This window comes from Dasypus novemcinctus, chromosome 8 (assembly GCF_030445035.2).
Source record: "Dasypus novemcinctus isolate mDasNov1 chromosome 8, mDasNov1.1.hap2, whole genome shotgun sequence".
Classification (NCBI taxonomy): Eukaryota; Metazoa; Chordata; class Mammalia; order Cingulata; family Dasypodidae; genus Dasypus; species Dasypus novemcinctus.
The window spans coordinates 110022659-110043599 of record NC_080680.1 but is presented as its reverse complement, the minus strand read 5'-3'; the positions used below and the strand labels follow the sequence as shown (position 1 = coordinate 110043599).

The window sequence follows — 20941 nt, the reverse complement described above, 5'->3', positions numbered from 1 at the left end:
AAAGATGATTTACTCTGCTCTTTCATTCCTTTTTTCTCCCTTCCACCTTTACTATCTCTATGGAGAGCAAGTGAGTGCATGCCCAGATCCAGGCAAACTGATTAGTGTATTATGTGCATTTTCTCTCTTAATACCTCCCAACAGACCCATGAAATTAGGTAGCATGGGGGTCCCCATTTTACAGACAAAGTTGGGAAAGAGAAATTAAGGACTTGAACCCACATCTGTCTGATTCTAGAGCCTCATTTCTTAATGGTTATACTTGATGCCACTTTGTTATTAAGTTTTTAAATTTCCAAGACCTCATGTATAATAAAGCTTAACTGACTTATTCTTGAATAGATAACCACTGGTTTTTCACATTCCATTATGACTGATTTTTCTTAAGGAGGTCTAGTTCTTAAAAATTATGTTGTTCTCAATTTTAAATTACCCAGGTAATTTGATGATTTGACTTTTTACCAACATTAATATGAATATATGCTTTGATCCAAAAATCGTTTTCTATAATTATTACCTACAATTTTGTCCACAAATCTTAAAGACTTGCATATGTTTATGTGCAACTCCTTGAACATTTGAAATGTTGTTAGGGTAAAATTTTGTGGTATATTAGTTAGTAGTTTGTAGAACCTTTGGGTTGGAAGTGACTTTAATTGTTATTTACTCCAACCTCTCCACAATGAAAGAATATTTCTTAAAGCATCTCTACCAGATGAACTTCCCTTATCCCATGGGAATTAATCACTTTGATGATTGTAAGTTCATTTCAGTGTGGAGCACATTCATTACTATTTTCAGTTTATACAGAACTTGTGGTCCCCTATAACTTCCAATCACTGATCTTAGTTCTGTTCCTCTGATTCATCTTCCATAGGACAGTCCTTAAAAGATTTGGAGACAGCTATCCTATCTGTCTGTAGTCTTCTCTTCAAACTGAACATCTCCAGTTTTTCAATCTTTTTCTTTTGTGACCTGACTTTCAAAGCCCTTACCTCCACGTTTCCCCTTCACTGACTCTATGTAAGCTTGAAGAATATTCAGATTGAATACACTATACAGAACATGATCCAATTGGTACTCTGATGCAACCACTATTTTCTGTGAAGACCTTGGTCTTTTATTACTCTACAATAATATGCTAGCTCTTTAATAACCACATGACCGTACTGGGCTCTATATACACTTAGAGGTTTATTCATTTAGTTGATTTGATTCCTTAATTTTTTCCACTAGACCAATATAATTTTTAATTATTTTTTCAAGTTCTTGCATCTCCATAATTTTGCCCTAATATACCTGACCACCATTTTTTATGAGGTATAGCTATTCATGATAGTTTTTCCTATTTATTTATCATTATAAACTGTCATCCTTATCCTATTTTAGTGACTTTAAATTTTTCTGTCTGGCATTGTTAATAGTCCTTCTTTCTTTGCATTTATATTTACCTGGAATCTCTGTCCATCTTTTACATTTTTTCCTTATAAACAGCATACAGCTGGGTATACTCCAATTTGACATTTTATTGTAACAGGAGAATTTAGTCTGTTTATAATTTGGATAACAACTGTAGTGCCTGATTTTATTCCTACTATCTTATCTTTACATTTTCAATTCATTTTACCTTTTTGTTTCCTCTTTTCCCTTTCCCTTAATTTTTGCTTATTATTTTTCTACTCTTTTTCCTTTTCCATATTTTTGTGGTTACTGTTTTTCTAGTGATCAGTGAAAATCAGATGCCAACTATTTTTACACATTAAAATCCTCTAGTCCTCATTTCTCCCCATTCCATGAGACTTTTACAATCTCCAGTGAGATCATCAGAATGTTATGTTCTACTTCACTTCCCCTGTACTATTGGTTTTTCCCTGCAGAATGTCTCTCTTTATTCTCATTTAGGGAATTAAAGACAAAATACCATTATTCAATCATTATCCATTTAGATTTAACACATACAATATCAATATTTTTTCTCTCCACTCTTTATCCTTCATCTTTCCCTCTTCATCTTGAAATTTCTTTCTGATTCCATTGCTAGCCCATGCCCTCCCGTGTATTTCCTCAGTTTCTGGGTGATGGAAGCTCTGAATACTAGCATATCTTCAAATAGCCTTCTTTTACTTGGAGAGCTGAACAATTCTAGCTGGTTAAGAATTCAGTCATCAATAGATGTTATTTCTAGCTTCTGCTTGTGGAAATGAGTAGCTTAATGTGGGTCTGGTTATTGTTCCTGGAAATAATTAGTCTAGATAGAAGCTTTTTGATTTTTTTCATCCTTGGTATCTATTGGTGGAGATTCTATATAATGGTGTGCTACTTAACATCTCTTCCCAACTCTGCATTCACACTGGTAACTTGAAATCAACCACAGTGGAATATTTATGCCAAAGAAATCAGGGCTACAACAAGGTTCAACTTTCTAAAGTACAAAGCTGATCATGCTATTCTGCTGCTTAAAACCCTCCAATGATTCTCTGCATTCACTGCAGGGCAAAGTCAAATTACTTACGTTGGTGTGCAAAGCCCTTCACGACCTAGATTTTTGCAGCCTTACCTATAGACACTTCCTACCTGAAACGGTGAAACTTTTGGGTGCACTTTTAGGAAGACACGGTTGTGCTTGGTCTGCCTCTGATACATGCTATTCCCTCCTTCTAGAATACTACCTCCTCCACCTGGATCCATCCTCTCCTTCCCTCAACACTCACATACACCTTCAACTGTTTACTGTCTACTCTCTCTATAAATAAATTGTTAGTTACCCAAAAAGAAACTTAGTTTACCCAAGCCTGGAATTGGTACTGCTCCTGGGTGCTCACAAAGCAACATGCTCTTACCACTTGTGTAACATTTCTTATATCGTAATTATCCATTTACTAATTTGTTTCCCAGTTAAGCACTTTAATTTAAAGACTTGTCATGTCCAACACAGTATTCCTGATATGTAACAATCAATATTAATGTAACAGATACATTCATGTATGGATGAATGAGTGATTAACACTCCCCTACAGTTCAGAGGAAAAGGATAAAGAGATCAAATTGACAAGAGAACAGATAAAAAAGGAAAGCGAATGGAATTCCAAATTAATAATCTATGTAGCTCTTGAGAAGACCAGAGCAAAGCGATCACAAGCAATAATTAAGGAATAACAAATCTGTCCTAAAAGGAGAAAATACTTAAATCCACAGAACAAATTATTGTGCAGACCATGCCAATTCTTGTATTTTTAAAATAAATTCTACTTAATCATAATGGATTATCCTTTTAATGTTATTAGTTTTATGATATTCTCAAGGAAAATTTTCTTTATATTTATTACTGAGATTAGACTACCAATTTTAAAAGAAATTCCTCCTGTGATACATGTATAAACTGCTCTATAAAATCTAGACAAAAAAAAAAATTAGTCACTTCTCCCTGTCTTTAAATAAATGTTCCTACTTTGTTGTTAGCAGAAAGCTCTGCTCCCCAACCTAAGCACCCCCCACCCATTCACCTTGGATTGAAACCTATGGCTTTCAAATCAGCCACTGAGGGACCTGGGAAGTCTGATAAGTCCACTCTCATCTGTTGACACTTGATGAGACCTGCCGACATTGGTTCTACACACGTTTCACTGCTGTGCTGATGTTTTTCCGGTTCCGGGTGATTGCTTGAGTAATGGCAGAGGTCAAGCATGGCCTCCACAAGCTTCAAAACCACTTGCTGAGCAATTGGTGCCCAAGGCAAAATCACTGTGACTCCTCCTCAGTTAAGAGGCCTTACATGGACTGCCAACATATTCTCTGTTTTTATAAGTATCCTATTTTAAATGGACTTCAGCATCTACTGAGATCAAGTTTTTCTTTTGACTCTTTGATGTGATGTGCTACATTAGTATACTTCCTTACAGTAAATCATTATTCTTCTACAATATGATTGCAATCAAGTTACTAGTATTTCATTTAGGATTTTTCCCCAGCTACGTTTACGTATGCAGCTTTCTTTCCTTTTGTGATAAATTTGCCAGACTGTGGTATTAGTGTTACAGTAACTTCCTAAAAGAGTTGGAGCATTTATTTTTCACTGGAACATATAATATATGGAAAGTTTAACTCTTCTAAGATTGAAAGAATGTGTTCATGATTCTGTAATGATCTCCATAACAAATTTTCTGCTTTTGACTAAATTTAGGTGTTCTAATTCTTCGAATGTGGTCATTAAAATTTCCTATTACTTTCCTTAAGATTTAAAAATACAATTGCATAATTATATATTATCTTATGATCTTTGAATCTGTTGTCATAACTCCTTTCTCATTTTTAGTTTGTATGTTTGTGCCTTTCCTAATTTTAAAACTAAAATTCCACGTTAGGCTGCCAGTGTATAAATATTCATAAGATCAAAGTACTGACTTATTTTTCATTTCTATTATTTGTTGTATGCATATTCTAACTTATTAATTTCTGCTTGTACATGGGTTTTACTTTCTCACTTATTTTCCTTTTTCTTTTTTAATACTTAGTGTGCCTTTTCCAGAGTCTTGAATTAAATGTTCATTTCTTTTTATGTAATGGAAGTAGATAAAGCTATGAGTTTATTGCTAAGCACAACTTTGGCCACATCTCATACACATTATTAAGTTATTTTCTAATTTTTAATATGATATTTTACTTTTTGACCCAAAGCTATTCATTTATGTCCTATTGAATTTTAATCTATACCATTACTTGCATTGCAATCAAAGAGTAGACATGCATAATTTCTGCTTTATTTATTGATATTTGTCTTTGTGCCTTGACATAAGGTCATTTGTTAGTATCTCACAAATATTTGAAAAGAATGTTTATTCTCTTTTTTTAAGGTACAAAGTTCATTCACAGTTATTAAAACATTCTAATTGATGATATCATCAAAATGCTATGGATAAATGTTTTGTCTTTACTCAATCTATTAAAAAGATTTAAAACATCATTAATAAGGTTGTTTTAATAGATACACATGGACTTTGCACCCTACAGAGTGATAGGAGTATGACATCTTTGGCTCCCAGCAGCAATGCAGGTCTACCTTGTTTTTATCTTGCATTGACTTTTTAAATAGAAATTTGTCAGGAGTCCAATTTTTAGATGAACTTTAGCTCATTTGTATCTTAATATTTTCATTTTTCATATTCCTCCATCATATCTATTCTGCTTGTAAAACAGCAGTAAATGTGTATAAAAGCTCAGTTCTAGGCAATCCTGACCTTGAGAATAATCACATTAAAATATTTTACTTAACAATTTAATAGTTTTCATGACTGTTGTCAGGTCATAAACAATATGGTTCAGGACAAAGAACACCAGCCCAGGATCTGCACCTGTCTTGGAAAAAAACACTTCGTCTCTCTGAATCTCATCTTTCAAACTCTAGGATTCTATAAGCTGGACTAACCTACAACTGATCCTTAGTGGATTCCTACATTTGTACTTGTATAGATACATAATCAGGAGAACCAGGCACATAAACCTGTTTTTTTTTTTTAAATTAAATTTAGTTTACAGATTACTTGAATACAAACATTGCTTCTTAGAGGTTTGAGAATGGATGAAAAGAATTATCTTTAATTTCTTACAGCATTCCCACCAATGACATCCTCAAAGCCGAGTGTGGACATTCCAAACGTGCCTTCCTCCTCCTCCTCTACCTTCTCTGTCTCACCTGCATACTCCATGACTGTAATAATTTCCATCATGTCCAGCTTTGCAATATTTGTACTTCTCACCATAACTACTCTTTATTGTTGCCGAAGACGAAAACAATGGAAAAATAAGAAAAGGTGAGATCCTAGCTTAGAGCTAACACATATAATAATATTTTTAAAACCGGAGTCCCTAGTTATGAAAATTACCCATAATCTTCAAAAATATCAATGATTTGTTACATAGGATCACATGTCCTATGGTAAGTTTTTGCAACAGATAAAATCTAAACAATAATCTGGAAAAAAAAAAAAGGTTATTTCTGCTCACCTTCTTTCTCCTCGCCCCCACTGCCAACATGGATAGTGATAAAATTCCTGAGAAAATGTGCCTTTTGACTCTATAGTAAATAAATTATTGTTCTACAACCTGAAGGAACTTGGGCTGCCTTAGTCAATTTGTTTTGTTTATTCCCAAATGACCTATCTCTTAGAATATAAGTTTGAGTACAAAGATCTCAACTGACCCTGAGCCCATTGCTGATCTTACCTGCAGAGAATCAGCAGCTGTAACCCTCACCACCCTTCCTTCTGAGCTCTTGCTAGACAGGCTTCATCCCAACCCCATGTACCAGAGGATGCCACTCCTCCTGAATCCCAAATTACTCAGCTTGGAGTATCCAAGGAATAACATTGAATATGTGAGAGATATCGGAGAGGGAGCATTTGGAAGAGTCTTTCAAGCAAGGTAACGTTAACTCATGTAAAAAAATTTCTCTATTAACATATGTTGTGTCTGAAAAGGTATCCAATTATTACTTTGATATATATATGTATATATATATTATGTATAATAGTTTTTATCAAATTAGTTAAATCTTTGCATCATTGACCTTCTTTGTCTTATGTATTATCTTTGAATCTTTATAATTTTCTTTCTATGCTGGAAAATAGAGTTGGGTATCTGGAAGAGAATATATTTTATTACATTTTAAAGAAATAACATACAGGAAATTTAACTGCATTTATATAGTGTTCAAATTTCAAGCAATTAGTAGTAGTTCAACCACATTTCCTTTATAGAAAAAAACTGTCATACATCTTAATCATAATTGCTTACAATACTTTCAGTAAACAATTCTCAAATGTACTTCTCTTCCATGTTCCATTGTTGTATACTCCACTTAAAAGTTTATTTTGAATTAGTGTTTTGATTTAAGAGCACAGAGATTAAATAGATGTTCATGGAATGGTAAAACAGAACATGGAAAAATAATACAAAAATGTAGAACAATAAGCTCAAGAAAGGAGTCTGTGTTATGACCAGCACCAGCCCATAGAGCATCTTTATGTGAACTGGAATAAAATACCCTCTCCTGTGGATGCAGATAAACAGATATGCAGCCCAGCCACAGAGTGTGGGCTGGGTATTAATCACCAGTTGTCGCTTTGGTCTGGAGCCTTTGTACAGGACACAACCTTACCTCCACTCATGATAGCCTTTGTATGGAGGTTACTGACTATAAAATTAAAATCTCATACAAATTGAGAACCCAAACAATGCAAGATGTCCACTTTAGGCCCTTTGGGAAAAGATAAAGAGGAATAAATCATGGTCCCTGCCTTCAAGGAATTTAAATTCTAGTCGTTGAAAGAGTTAGAATGGTAACAAAAATCCCATTGGGTCTGTGCATGTAAGAATTCCTGTAAGATACATAATGCATTTTTCAGACTTACTCTATATTTAAAATAGCCTCAGTGTTTTTTATTCACTTATGAAGTACTTTAAGTATGCCTTCCGTTGGCACCTTACCTTCGTTTGGTGACTCTAGGAAAGACTGCATCAGTGGATGATATGTGTAAATGTGTGCATGTATAATGTTCTCCCAATCTTTGGTTTCTTTCTAAATAAATTTGTCTCTCAGGGCTCCTGGCTTGCTTCCCTGCGAACCTTTTACTATGGTGGCAGTGAAGATGCTCAAAGAAGAAGCCTCGGCAGACATGCAAGCTGACTTTCAGAGGGAGGCAGCTCTCATGGCAGAATTTGATAACCCTAACATTGTGAAACTCTTAGGTATGAAAATATAAGTGAGAAAATTTACGTAATCAGTAACCAGGGCTTCTAAGTTTTTCCTACTTTATACTACAGAGCTGATCAGTTTCTTTATTTACACTTTCTTCTTTGCTTCTGGACCAGTGAGAGAGCTGTGTTCCTTTCCAAGGTTAGCCCCTTCACCTAGACCCTGCCATTCCAGTCCATCCCCTGTACATTTCCTAATTATCCCTTTCAAATCTCATTTCATTTTTTCTCTTTGCTGTCTCTTTCTCATTTATAAAAAATGCTTCAAATTTTCTATTAGTAAAGAATCTTCTATTAATGCCACTTCCCTATCACAGAGTTTATAAATATTCGACAGTCTATATGTTTTTGCTCATTTATTTTGTTTTTTCTTCTCTGTCTCCCTTAACTAAAACATTATGAGGGCAGAAATTTGTCCATTTTGTTTATTGCTGTGTCACCATTTATTCATGGATTAACAAATATTTAACAAACATTTAGTGAATACTATATTAGAAAACATGACAGATAAAAATCCATGCCACATGGAGCTTATATTCTACTGGGGGAGATAAATAATAAAGCTAAATGCAAAAGATATGATGTGCAGGATGTTAAGTGCTAAGACTGTTTTGGAATGTGAGCTAAAATTTGAGATGGGTTGGCCAGGGAAGACCTCAGTGAACATTTATATAAAGACCTGACAGTAGTAAGAGACTAGCCATGTGGGTATTCCAGGAAGAATGAAAGCATGTGCAAAGGTTCTGAAGCAAGCATTTCTGGTGTGCTTGAGGAACAGCAAGGAGATGAGTGTGGCTGGAGGGGGGGAGTTGTGGAAGATGAGATCAGAAAGGTAATGAAGGAGGGAGCAGATTATATCAGGTCTTATTAAGAACTTTGGCTTTTACTCTGAGTAAAATGGGAAGCAAATAGAGGTATTTGAGTCTAGATGTGACATGATATGACAAATTCTTAGGACTTGTTAACTGGTTTTTTTTTGAGCATAGTCTTTAGGAAGCAATGAAAACAGAAAGACAGTAAAGGGACATTGCAACAAGGCAGAAGGAGAAGATGGTGGTGTGGACCAGGTTAGTGATAATGAGGGTAGTGAGAAGTGAAGGGGTTCTATGTGTAATTTGAAGGTATGTCCAAACAATTTGCTATCAGACCAAATATGGGATGTACAAGAAAGAAAGGAGTCTGGGATTGGGACCAATGTTTGTGCAGTTAAAAGAATGGAGCTAAAACGGAGGGGCCATTTACTGGGATAGGGAAGAAACAGAAGGAAGTGCTTCCTTTAATGGGGGAGATCAGGAATTCATTTTAAGACATTATCAGTTGAGATGTTATTTTGACATCCAAAGAAGTTAAGAAGACAGGTAGATATGGAGACCTAGAATTCAAGAAAGATGGCCTGGTTCTACATAAGGTCATTCAAGTATACATTTAAAGCCATGAGGCTAGGGAAAGACACCTAAGTATGGGGAAAAAAGAAGAGAAGAGGTCCAGGGACTTAATGTTACACTCCAATATTTAGCATTGGGAAAAGGAAGAACAAGCAAAACAGACAAAGAAAGAACAATGAAGTAGAAGAAATTCAAGAGTGTGGTATCCTGGAAGCCAAACATCAGAGGTGAAAGTGGTCATGATACAGGCATTAAATAAAGTTAGAGAAGGACTATAAAGTGATCTTTGATTTGGAGACATGGAGGTCAATGGCAACTGATTAAAAGCAGTTTCTTAACTGCAGGCAAAAGTGAATGGCAGTGAGTTCAAAAGAGGATGGGAAGAGGAAAAATGGAAGAAAATGCATATACAACTTGGTTTGCTAAAAAGGGGAACTGAGAAACGTGAATATAGCTAAAGGGAGAAGAGGGGTACTTTGTTTCATATGGAAATAATAGCATATTTGTAAACTGATAGGAATGATCCAGTAAAGAAAAAAAATTGATGACAGGGTTGACAAATAGCGAAGTCTTTGAGTAGATGACAGGAGAAGGGATCCAGCCATCAGGGCAGGGATTGTCCTTTATAAAGAGAATTTCCAGATAAACATAAGTAGTAACAGATAAAGTACATAGATACAGTAGGAGATTGCAGAAGTTGTCTTCCAATTGATTAAGTTTCTCTGTAAAGAGTGAGTCAAGATCATTATTTGTGAGTGAGGGTAGGAGAAGAGGAAAGAGAAGAAAGAAAAGTCTGTCTAGGAGGAAAAAAAACAGTAGAGAAATATAGCATGATTGAGAGGTACAAGGCTACTTAAAATTAGAGATCACAAATTTAAAGTGGGATTTCATCCAAATTTATCTGTGTGGGTGCAGACTAGGTGGGGTGGTGTTGAATTTAATCAGAACTGAAATCTCACTACATGAGTTAAAGCAAAAACAGGGCAAAGAGGAGGGAGTATATGGGAACAAGTGATCGTAATGATAGACCATGGAATTTAAGCTTTGCAGGTGAGAAAAGAGGACATGAGGGAATGAAGCACTGTGGGAAGGGGGAACAATCAACGGTTTGAAAGTTCCAATGGGGTCAAAGGATTGTTGGAGTCAGGTCATTGGAGGAAGGAAACTGGAGTACCAGACGGAGGAAGGTGGTGGTCAGAAAATGGGAAGACTGAAAATGAGACTGTGGGAAGTGTGTAAACATAGAGAACGACAAAGTAAAGGTATGACAATGAGATTGAGCTGCTGAAGTTGGGTAGATGTCAAAGTCATTGGAGGACAGGAAGCCAAAGCTTTAAAAAGGATAATTTACATGGATATTAAAATCACCAAGTATTATGGTGGAGTCTATAATAATTTTTGTCCAATTTTAGAAATTCTATACATATTTGTTGAATGAAAGGGTACAAGTTATCTCTTCGGTACTTAATAATTTATCTTGAAAATACTTCCTCTGCTTCGTCAACTCCCAAGCACTCCTTTATTCATTGTTCTCCATCACACTGTAATCTGAATCTGGTTTCAGCCCCTCCACCCTTCTTAGTTTGCCTTTTCAAATATTATGACCAGATCATTCATTCATTTATTCATTAAACAAATTTATACAGAGAGAGGGGGGAGGAGCGAGGGAGGGACGGAGGCAAAGAGGTTGGGTAGACAAGAGAGACAGAGTGTCAGAGACAAGAGAAAATGAGAGAGAGAGGACAAAGATTGTCAAGAAAGTTCTAATTAAATAGAGTGGTTAATCTCAGCTTTCATCCTAGTCAGTCTTCTGTAGGATTTCACACTGTGGGCTGCCCTCCTCCCCCTTTGTGACACATTTTTGACGCATTTGTCTTCATGGCTCTCCTTCACCACTAATCTCGCTCCAGGGCTCCTCTTCTACTGCCACACCATTCAAGTGTCTGTGTGCCCCAGGATTCTGTCCTTAACCTTTTCTAAACACTTCCCCTCCATTCACTCTTCTTGGGCAAGCCCACACACTCCCCCAGTATCTTGGTGATTCAAAACCTGAAATCTCCCACCCTACTTTCTCACAAATTATTAACTGCAGGATGGAAGTCTACAGCCCCTTCAGACTCAACTAGCGCAAAATCACACCTGATAACTGCCCTTCAAACAAGCTATTTTATTTCTAGTTCTCCTGTCATAAACATTAATCCCAGCGTTGTGAGCTAGATACATCAGGAAAAACTGAAGATCTGTGATGAAAGCGGTCTCTCCTTACACACTGGTGTGAGACTGGTTTAATATCTACAAGGCACAGAAAATATAAATCTTGAGAGAGATACTGAAAAAAGATAAGTCTTGATTGTTTAATTTTGTGTAATCTTAAAGCCTTTGACAATAAGCAGCAAACAAATATTTTCCTTTTTGTGGAATAACTTGTTTCTTAAATGTTGAGTCTGCAACTATGTATAAATATTTGCAGTTTTATACTATCTTGAATTCCTGGGATTGATTCAAACAAAATATGTACAATTTGAAAGTTTGTGATTACTGCAGTAGCAGGTTTATACATTGAAACTAAGATTTCTTCCTTATTTTTATTGTCCAATCAGAACTCAGATTTATATTACCATTTATGACTCTGTATCTAAATTCATTTTCAATGTCCTAAAAACAGCGTCTGTTTCTGATTAACATATACATAAGCAGTAATCATTCCTGCATGTGACTCTGCTGCTCTTACAGTTTCTTGGAAGTCAGTAGCATTTAAAAGAGATAGCAAAAGAGGAAGGGGGAACTGGGGAAATCCATAAAATTCTTTTCCAATAAAAGTACATTTTGGTTTATATATCAGGAATACCAGGCACTTACTGAAAATAGTTGTAATTTAAAAATTGGTTCCCCAGTACTGAAATCCTAGTTTGAAAGAGTTTTATAATCATAAATTATGGAAAACAGGCATAAATGCAGAAAGCGGCAGATCTTTAGAATAGGAAGAAGAATTAAAAATCTTAGAATCTCACCCATTATTCTCAATTCTGGCACTTGAGGAAACAGTACAACAACTAGGTGAGATAATTTGTTAAAGGTGTCACACAGAAAGTTTAAAGGCATGGCTTGCACTAGGCATGAGGTTTTCTTACAACCACCCATTCTTCCATTAACCCATCCATTCATACAACATATCTTGAAATCCTATAGTGAGCCATATGTAGTATTAGGCTTGGTGAATAAAGCATATTCATTCCCTCAAGTTTATTCTGCTTTAAAGTTCCAACACAGAACCAAGAATTGAGTTAGAATTATCACAATATATACATGTTGAGCTCTTAAAATATATTTTTATATATTATGTATACATGCACATACATACAAACATCCAACATTGTTCATATATATAAGTTTCATAATCATTAAATAGAAAATTTCCAAATAACATTTTATTTCTTTAAGTAACTTCAGTTCAAAGTTTCTTTTTTTTAAATTTGTCAGAGAAATATGTTGTCATTTCTTAAATTTTCTCTCTGGTACACATCAATGTGCTGATTGCTAAAGTCCCTGGAATTAAAAACTACCCCCCAAAACAATAAGCCTAGATAATAATATTCCTTATTTCTTTTCCTTTTGAACAGATAGTTCTAATTTTTGCCTATAAAAATAATAGATCTAATAATCTATTTTATGGTGATATAAAATTACGTACATTTGATAGATGTATTCCAAGTTCTCCAGTTTATCCCTCAACCATGGCAAGATTTAAAAATTTATAAATGCCCTTCTAGTATTACATAAGGCTCTATTTATATTAATATTTTCCTTTCTAGAATGAACATCACAAAACCTAAATTTCAAAGTGTTTCATTGCAGTAACCTGACTACTTCATCAAAGCATCTTGGATTGATTTTGTTATCCTTTCCAAACTCAATACTGCATCCTTATTATTATTCTCCACCAAAGTAAGCAGAAATAAAAGACAGTTACTTTGCATGCCCAAAACGGATCACTCATAAATTCATCCACCAAACATTTATTGAGAACCTGCTCAGTCCGCATGTGGTGGATCTGGGGAATTTAAAGCAGAGTAGGACATAATCTCTACTCTCTACTGTTGGGGAGAAAGCTGCAAATAAATGGATGAACCTAATACAGCATGCTGGGTGCTATGTTAAAGGATGAGAGAAGGAAAATCTGATACAGATGGGTGCGGAGTTGAGGCATCCTAGATGTAGTGATAATTAAGCTGAAACTTCAAAAAAGATATTAGATTATGATTCACTACATAAAAGTTCTTTTACATATACCAGTTTTCTAGTGAGATTTACTCCCTTAATATAGCTATGACCTATTTACATCTCAATGAAAGTAAGAACACAATATCTACAAATATTTGTGTGTTATATGTACATAGACTTTTATTTGTCGTATTATAATTGAAATGCTAACTACAAAGCCAAAAATAAAAGTTAATAGGAGAGAATAAGACCCAGAAATAGGGTCAGGGTTCGCCTGTGACAGCAAAAACAAACAGAACTGGGGCCTATATGTTCGGATGTGGCCCCTGGCTTTCGGGGTGCTCTTTCTGAAGCACCACTTTGGAAACCCCACCTAACCGAGGCCATGCTCTTGGTTCCAGGCGTGTGTGCCGTCGGGAAGCCCATGTGCCTGCTCTTTGAATACATGGCCTACGGGGACCTCAACGAGTTCCTCCGCAGCATGTCACCGCACTCGCACACGGCGCGCGGCCTCGGCCACGGGGACCTGCCGCCGAGGGCGCAGGCCTCCAGCCCCGGGCCGCCGCCGCTCTCCTGCGCCGAGCAGCTCCGCATCGCCAGGCAGGTGGCCGCCGGCATGGCTTACCTCTCGGAGCGCAAGTTCGTCCACCGGGACTTAGCCACCAGGAACTGCCTCGTGGGCGAGAACATGGTGGTGAAGATTGCGGACTTTGGCCTCTCCAGGAACATCTACTCCGCAGACTACTACAAAGCTAATGAGAACGACGCCATCCCCATCCGCTGGATGCCCCCCGAGTCCATTTTCTACAACCGCTACACCACCGAGTCGGACGTGTGGGCCTACGGCGTGGTCCTGTGGGAGATCTTCTCCTACGGCCTGCAGCCCTACTACGGGATGGCCCACGAGGAGGTCATCTACTACGTGAGGGACGGCAACATCCTCTCCCGCCCCGAGGACTGCCCCCTGGAGCTCTACAACCTGATGCGCCTGTGTTGGAGCCAGCTGCCGGCCGACAGGCCCAGCTTCGCCAGCATTCACCGAATTCTGGAGCGCATGTGTGACAGGGCAGAGGGCCCCGTGGGCGTCTGAGGCCGAGGAGGTCCTGGTGAAGCGGCGCCGTCTCCTCCCAGACGCCGTGAACCTCAGGAGTCCAAAACCAGAGTTCCAACAAGGCCCAGGCCACAGGTCTGAGCAGGGTGTGGTGTCCCGGGGAAAAAACAGCGTCAGGGCAGAGCTCAAGGTGGACGGAGCTGGTCAGAGTCGGTCCTGGGAACCACAGGCTGGGCAATGTGTCACCCCTCCGGGAGGTGACTCTTCTTCCTCATAGGCAAAGCTTGTATTTTACAGACTGTACGGGAAAGACTTACCACAGTTGAGGTCCTGAAAGAGCTGGCAGCAGAGTAGGATTCCACTCGGCTGTATTAAATTTTAATATGAAATGTGATACAGAGTTTCATATTTTAATAGAGTTAGTTCTCGTCTATTATGCATTTAGTGTATGTAAGAAATTGAGGTAAAGGACAGAAAACTAGAAAGAAGGGAAAAGCATTCATTGTCTCATCACCCAAAGACAGTGTTAATTTTCTTGTTGAATTTCTCTCTTGTATTTAATGCATAATTTTATGTTTGTATTCTACAGAGCTGTGGTTGAGCATTATTCATAGGGGATTTCTAAGGAAGAAAATGGGAAATCAGCAAGGCTATATTTTTATTGCATTTTCCAGTCTCCTTTTCTGGTCTTTGTGCTCCTTCTCTGTTAGAAGATTTTCCTTCATGGGCACTTGGTATAAATTTATTCTGCTTAAGTTATTTCTACAGTTTTCAGGAAAAGGTGTTTTTTTCATTTATCTTGTTATCTTACCTTTTATTTAATTTACCTTTTTCTTTGAAAGTTTTATTGGTATCTTCTCCTTTGTTCCCTACTGTTATTTCTTCCTTTTTTCCAGGTCTCTCTGTCCTCCTTTGATTCTTGAGCTATTTTACTCCTTTTAATTCATACATACAATTAATACCCTGGCAGAAATAATAATTTAAAAAAAACATTGTGGATTGATACGTAAATATCTTTTGCAAAGTATTATCATTGTCTTCAGTACTTGCCTTTGAAACCACATATTTTGAATTTGTCATATTTCTTGTTTTTTAAACCACAGTCTATTAAATCACTTAAAGTTTATTAATATGGATTTTCACTAGATGCTCTTGTGGCTAGTCTTTTCAAAACCTCTGATATTCTTGTACATTCTTTTTTTTTTTCCTTTTACAAACCAATTGGATTGGTAATGGAATTAATATAATGTTTTTTACCAACTTCTATATGACTTAACCTTTCTTCTTATATTTAATGACTTTAAAGAATTTCTGGAACTCAGGTTCATGGTACTTGAGATTTCTCAGAAGGGTTCCATGCAGCGTATCTTTCTCTAAATGCCGCCTGAACAAGATGAGTTTATTTCTGGTATAGCATTAACCCATATTCTCCTGGAAAGCAAATAAACAGGGTAGAGAAAACAGCAATCAACCCTACACAGACCTACTTTAATTCAAATTAACTGGTAGTTAGGGGAATGGAGAAATGATCTGAATTCTTAAAAGCAAATTTCAACTGATGCTGGAAAGATCTACCTGAAATCCCCAAAGCCGCCTGCATCTAACAACTTGCCCTTTTTGCTGGCAAACCTGACATTCCTTATTCATAGGCCTTCTAGGCAACAAAGACAAAAATGTAGAAATTACCCTAGACAGGGGTTCTTAACCTTTTTGTTCCATGGACCCCTTCGCCAGGCAGGTAAAATGACTGCTACTGTAATTTATTTATTTATACATTCATAAGTGAAGGAAATGCTAGGCGTCAGAGGTCGGAGAAAATAAAGATAAGTTGATTTTTTCAGTTCAAGCTCACGGACACTCTGAAATCTGTGGACCCCTGGTTAAGAACCTTTGCCCTAAACTTTGCCCTTTTCTTACCCTCAATGTTCTATCAGTTTTACTTGCTACAAACCTGCTCACATTGCCTTCTCTTCAATCCCACTGCCCTTGACTCCAGCTCTATCACTGCCTACCTGCCAATTATCTGAGCTTCCTCCCATTTCAGACCTGTGCAGATTCTACGGGCTATGCCAGTGACAAGGATATACTTATTCACAGTTCTGATTCATAAACAGAGAAGTCAGAATTTAGGATTGAGACCTAGAGAGGTGCTTTAGATTAAAGTCATGATTGTAACTGCAAAATTGAGACAGTCATCTGATGGGCTGGGTGAAGAATAAAGTTGCGTATGAGTCCAACACCAGCAAGCCTGGAGCTTAGCGTAGGTATACACCCATGGCATATTTCAAATGGTCCACCTGTGTGTTATATATGCTCTGCAGAGTGCAAAGGTGTCTTCGGATTGCCTTAGGTGATAGAGTTTTACTATAAAAGAAACACACGAAAGATAGGGTAATAGGAAAAGCTACCTAGGAAGACTTTATAGAAAATTAGGAGACAGTGGCTCAGAACAGATTCCAGGTATCTCGCTGGGCCTCAGAACCAGGTTTCCATAGCCCCAATACTGGCACCTGCCACTCTCAGCTATTCTCTGCTTTCCTCCACCACCACTGATCTACTGCCTCCACTTTCTTTCTCTGTTCCCCATGGCTTCTACCCCCAAATGGATTCTCTCTGCCTGTGTCTTGATAGTCAAGATCCCAGAGTAAAAGCATTGAAGACTATAGGTAAATACAGTGAGTGAGCATGTAAATATTATGAAAGACAAAGTTTTATTAAATATTTAAGTAACTGAAAACTAAACTAGCAGGAACTCCCAGCGTAAAAGTTGTAATTCATCCGCGAGCAAGTATTGAATGTTTACTGAGTGTATTCTAAGGCCTTTAAATATATTAATGTAAACCTCACAACATCCCTGGGATGAAGGTGCTATCATTATGCCCATTTGTCAGGGAGGAAGCTGGCAGTGATGTTCTCGCAGAGCCACCAAGCCTGGTGTACACCGAGACTGCTGGACCCAAGGCCCTGAGTCTGCAGTCACCAGGCCTTGGTGCTTCAGGACAATAGAGGGAATGACTGAACCTCAATTCTATGTGGGGGATGTATGTAATTTGCATGTAGTTTCAAAACATACTATATCCCTCATACTATTAAATTGCTTTCTAAGTCTTTTTCTTTTTTTTAAAGATTTCTCTCCCCCTCCCCAACCCCCCCCCCCAGTTGTCTGCTCTCTGTGCCCATTCGCTGTGTGTTCTTCTGTGTCCGTTTTTATTCTTGTCAGTGGCACTGAGAAACTGTCTTGTTTTATTGCGTCACCTTGTGTCAGCTCTCCGTGTGTGTGGCTGCTCTCCTGGGCAGGCTGCACTTTTTCACACTGGATGGCTCTCTTTACGGGGCACACTCCTTGCGCGTGGGGCTCCCCTACACAGGTGACACCCCTGCATGGGAGGGCACTCCTTGCGCACATCAGCACTGCGGGAGGGCCAGCTCATCACATGGGTCAGGAGGCCCTGGGTTTGAACCTTGGACCTCCCATCTGGTAGGCGGACGCTCTATGTGTTGGGCCAAATCTGCTTCCCCTAAGTCTTTTTAAGGATAGCCAAAAGTTAAATTGTTGGCATTTTCAGATTTAAATTAAACAAAAATCCAAACAGATGTGTGCTTGTTGTCGCATTAGATTTAATTGCATTTCCAGGTTCTGTTAAGATCACTACCTTATTTCTTCAGTGCTCATCCTAGTCTTCTGTCTCTCAGCAACAGGGACTTGTCTTTGACCAGTATTGTTTTCCTTTTTAAATATATTTTTTTTCCATTGTAGAATCTTTGCATAAATTCACAGACGGAGAACAGAGGCCAATGCCCAAGGAGCAATTATTAGCAAGTGTAAGGACAGGCAGCATAAGGCACTGGCAAGTTCTTTTAAGTGGTCAGATATCAAACATGGCAAGAGTGCAGGGTATTGCACATGGTACCAAAAGCTACATTCCCTGATTTTGAGATGGGGCAGAATACCACTTTCTTTTCACTTTCCAGGGTATTGTGAACCCGTTCCATACATTAACTGTTCTTAAAAAGCAACCTAATTTCTGATTAACATTCTATTTACAGATATACCATAATTTAGTAATGAATCTTTTATTTTTGAACATTTGGGATTTTTCTAACCTTCACTATTGCAAACAGTACTGTAGTGATCATCCTTATTTGCATGTTTCCATAATTATTTCCTCATGGAAATTCTGAAAAGGGGAATATTTGGGCCAAGTGGTATGCACAATATTAAGACTTTTATGTCTTGCCAGATTCTCTGGAAATATTGTTCCCATGTCTGCATTTCAAAGCGATCTCATGGCCCTAAACATATGCTGTCATAGAGCACTCATTCTTTGCTTTTAAAAAAAAATCATTTGTCTATTTGGTTATAGTAAAGAAAAATCTCGTGTTAGTTTCCTTTTTATAATTACTAGTGAGGTTGAATTTATCTTATTGATAGGTCATTTATAGCCTTTATTTTGTGAATCATCTATAGCCCATTTTTATTTTGGGTCTTCATTTTCTAATTGAGTTCTCAGACTCATTTTTTAAAATAATATTGAACCTTTGTTATACTTCACACAAAAGAAAAAGAAATGCACATATTTACCCTAAAATAACATTTACTTTTATATTACAAAAGAATGCTTGTTGGGAAGCTGCTGTGGCTCGATCAGTTGGGCTCCTGTCTACCATATGGGAGGCCCTGGGTTTGCGTCCCGGGGCCTCCTTGTGAAGGCAGGCTGGCCCGCATGTTGTGGAGAGCCACTGGCCCACAAGTGCCATGGAGAGCTGACTCAGCAAGGTGACACAACAAAAATGGGAGACAAGCAAAAAACACAGAAGAGCGCGCAGCAAATGGACACAGAGAGCAGACAGCAAGAAAGCCACAAAGGGAGGGGGAATAAAATAAATAAATACAAACACAGAAGAACGCACAGCAAATGGACACAGAGAGCAGACAGCATGCAAAAATCCATGGGGGGGGGGGGGTTAAAAAAAAAACAAAAACAATACCTGTTCATTTTTTAATTAAAATACTACTAATAAAATAAAATGTATGATAATATACAATAATAATAAACAAAATAAAGAATGCACCAAACAGTGTTAACCAACATTAGTACCAAGATACTCTTACAACCTTTTTCAGATAGGTAACTGGGTAGATATAATTTTAAAGCAAGATAAGATTATACTTGTACATTGCTTCAAACTTTACTTTTATCATTTACTATATCTTAAACATCTTCCACTTCAATAAATATTCATGTGCAACATCAACTTTGATGTTTGAACTGTATTCTGCTATATGGATTTATCATATTTTATTTAAATAGTATTTTGTTTTCAGACAGTTAAATTTCTATTTTTCATTACAAAATAAAATGTGTTGGTAATTAACACTGTTACTGAATTTTGTGAGCATTTATCTTAAATGATTTCTTTAGAAATAACTTCTAGAAATGGAATTTCTACATCAATGTATATGTGCATTTTTAATGCTTTTTATATATTGACCTTCCTGAATTATCAATGTACATATCTTCCAGTAAGATGATAGAGCCCATTCCTTTCAACCTCACCAATACTGAGCATTAGCAATTTAATTATTGTCAATATAATAGATTAAAATGTTTATCTTGTAGCTCAAATTTGTACTTCTTTAAACATTGCTGAGGTTGTATTTTTGGAACAATTGATTTCTTTTGTGATTTGCTTCCTACTGTAATTTTTCTAATAAATATAGTTGATTTATTAAAGCACTGTAAATACTAAGCAGTTAAACTTTGTTTTACACGTTTCAACTACTTTCATCATTTCAGAAATGTATACTTCTATTGTCTTTTACTATAAGGTTTCATTCATCAGGAAAGAATTTTGAATTTCCTGTCTATGGAGGTGATGGTGGCTTTTCCCCCAACTGATCGGTTACTATGTGGAATTGTGTGAATTGATTTCCTAATGTTAAAATATCCTTAAGTTCCGAGAATAAACTCTTCGGTTGTGTCACAATCTTTTAGTTTATTACCAAATATGTTTTATTAACATGTTATTCACACCAATATTTAGAAGTTCATAAAACTAAAAGAGTTCAGTACTTTCTTCTCTGTTAGGGTTTGGTATCAACATTATGATAGTTTCATAAACTTGGGAGTTTTCATTTCTCTGTGCTCTTGGTTATTTTACTTTAAAATATTTATTCTTTATATAAGCAATACATACACATGATTTTAAAAAACTATTCAAAAGGGTACAATTGAAAAAAAGTTTCTTCACATTCATCTCCAGTCCCAGCCTAACCACTACCCATTTCTGGCTTCAGTTCTTCTGGTGATTACCACTGCAATTCTAAAAATACACTTACATCCTTCCTTATGAATTAAACAATTTAAAAATTATACAATATCTCCCTTCATAAAAGATAGGCATTATAGAGCATCATATACTACCTTTTTATTCACAGCTTCTCTCCATTTCCTGAAATATATTAACTTATCAGTTGCATTATCACTTTCAAAAAATGCATTTAAACAAATGTTACCCATTCATCCTGGACAAT

The 20941-nt window shown here is 36.9% G+C and overlaps 1 protein-coding gene across 1 annotated transcript in view; it reads left to right on the top strand.

Moving 5' to 3' along the window:
• Window positions 1-20387, top strand: part of MUSK (muscle associated receptor tyrosine kinase) — a 130650-nt gene extending 110263 nt beyond the window's left edge. The window contains exons 12-15 of the mRNA XM_012518456.3: window positions 5606-5807; window positions 6226-6417; window positions 7595-7743; window positions 13757-20387. Coding sequence (XP_012373910.1) covers window positions 5606-5807; window positions 6226-6417; window positions 7595-7743; window positions 13757-14445 — 1232 coding nt within the window. The 3' untranslated portion in view covers window positions 14446-20387. The remainder of the gene's footprint in view (window positions 1-5605; window positions 5808-6225; window positions 6418-7594; window positions 7744-13756) is intronic.
• Window positions 20388-20941: the final 554 nt, after the last annotated feature.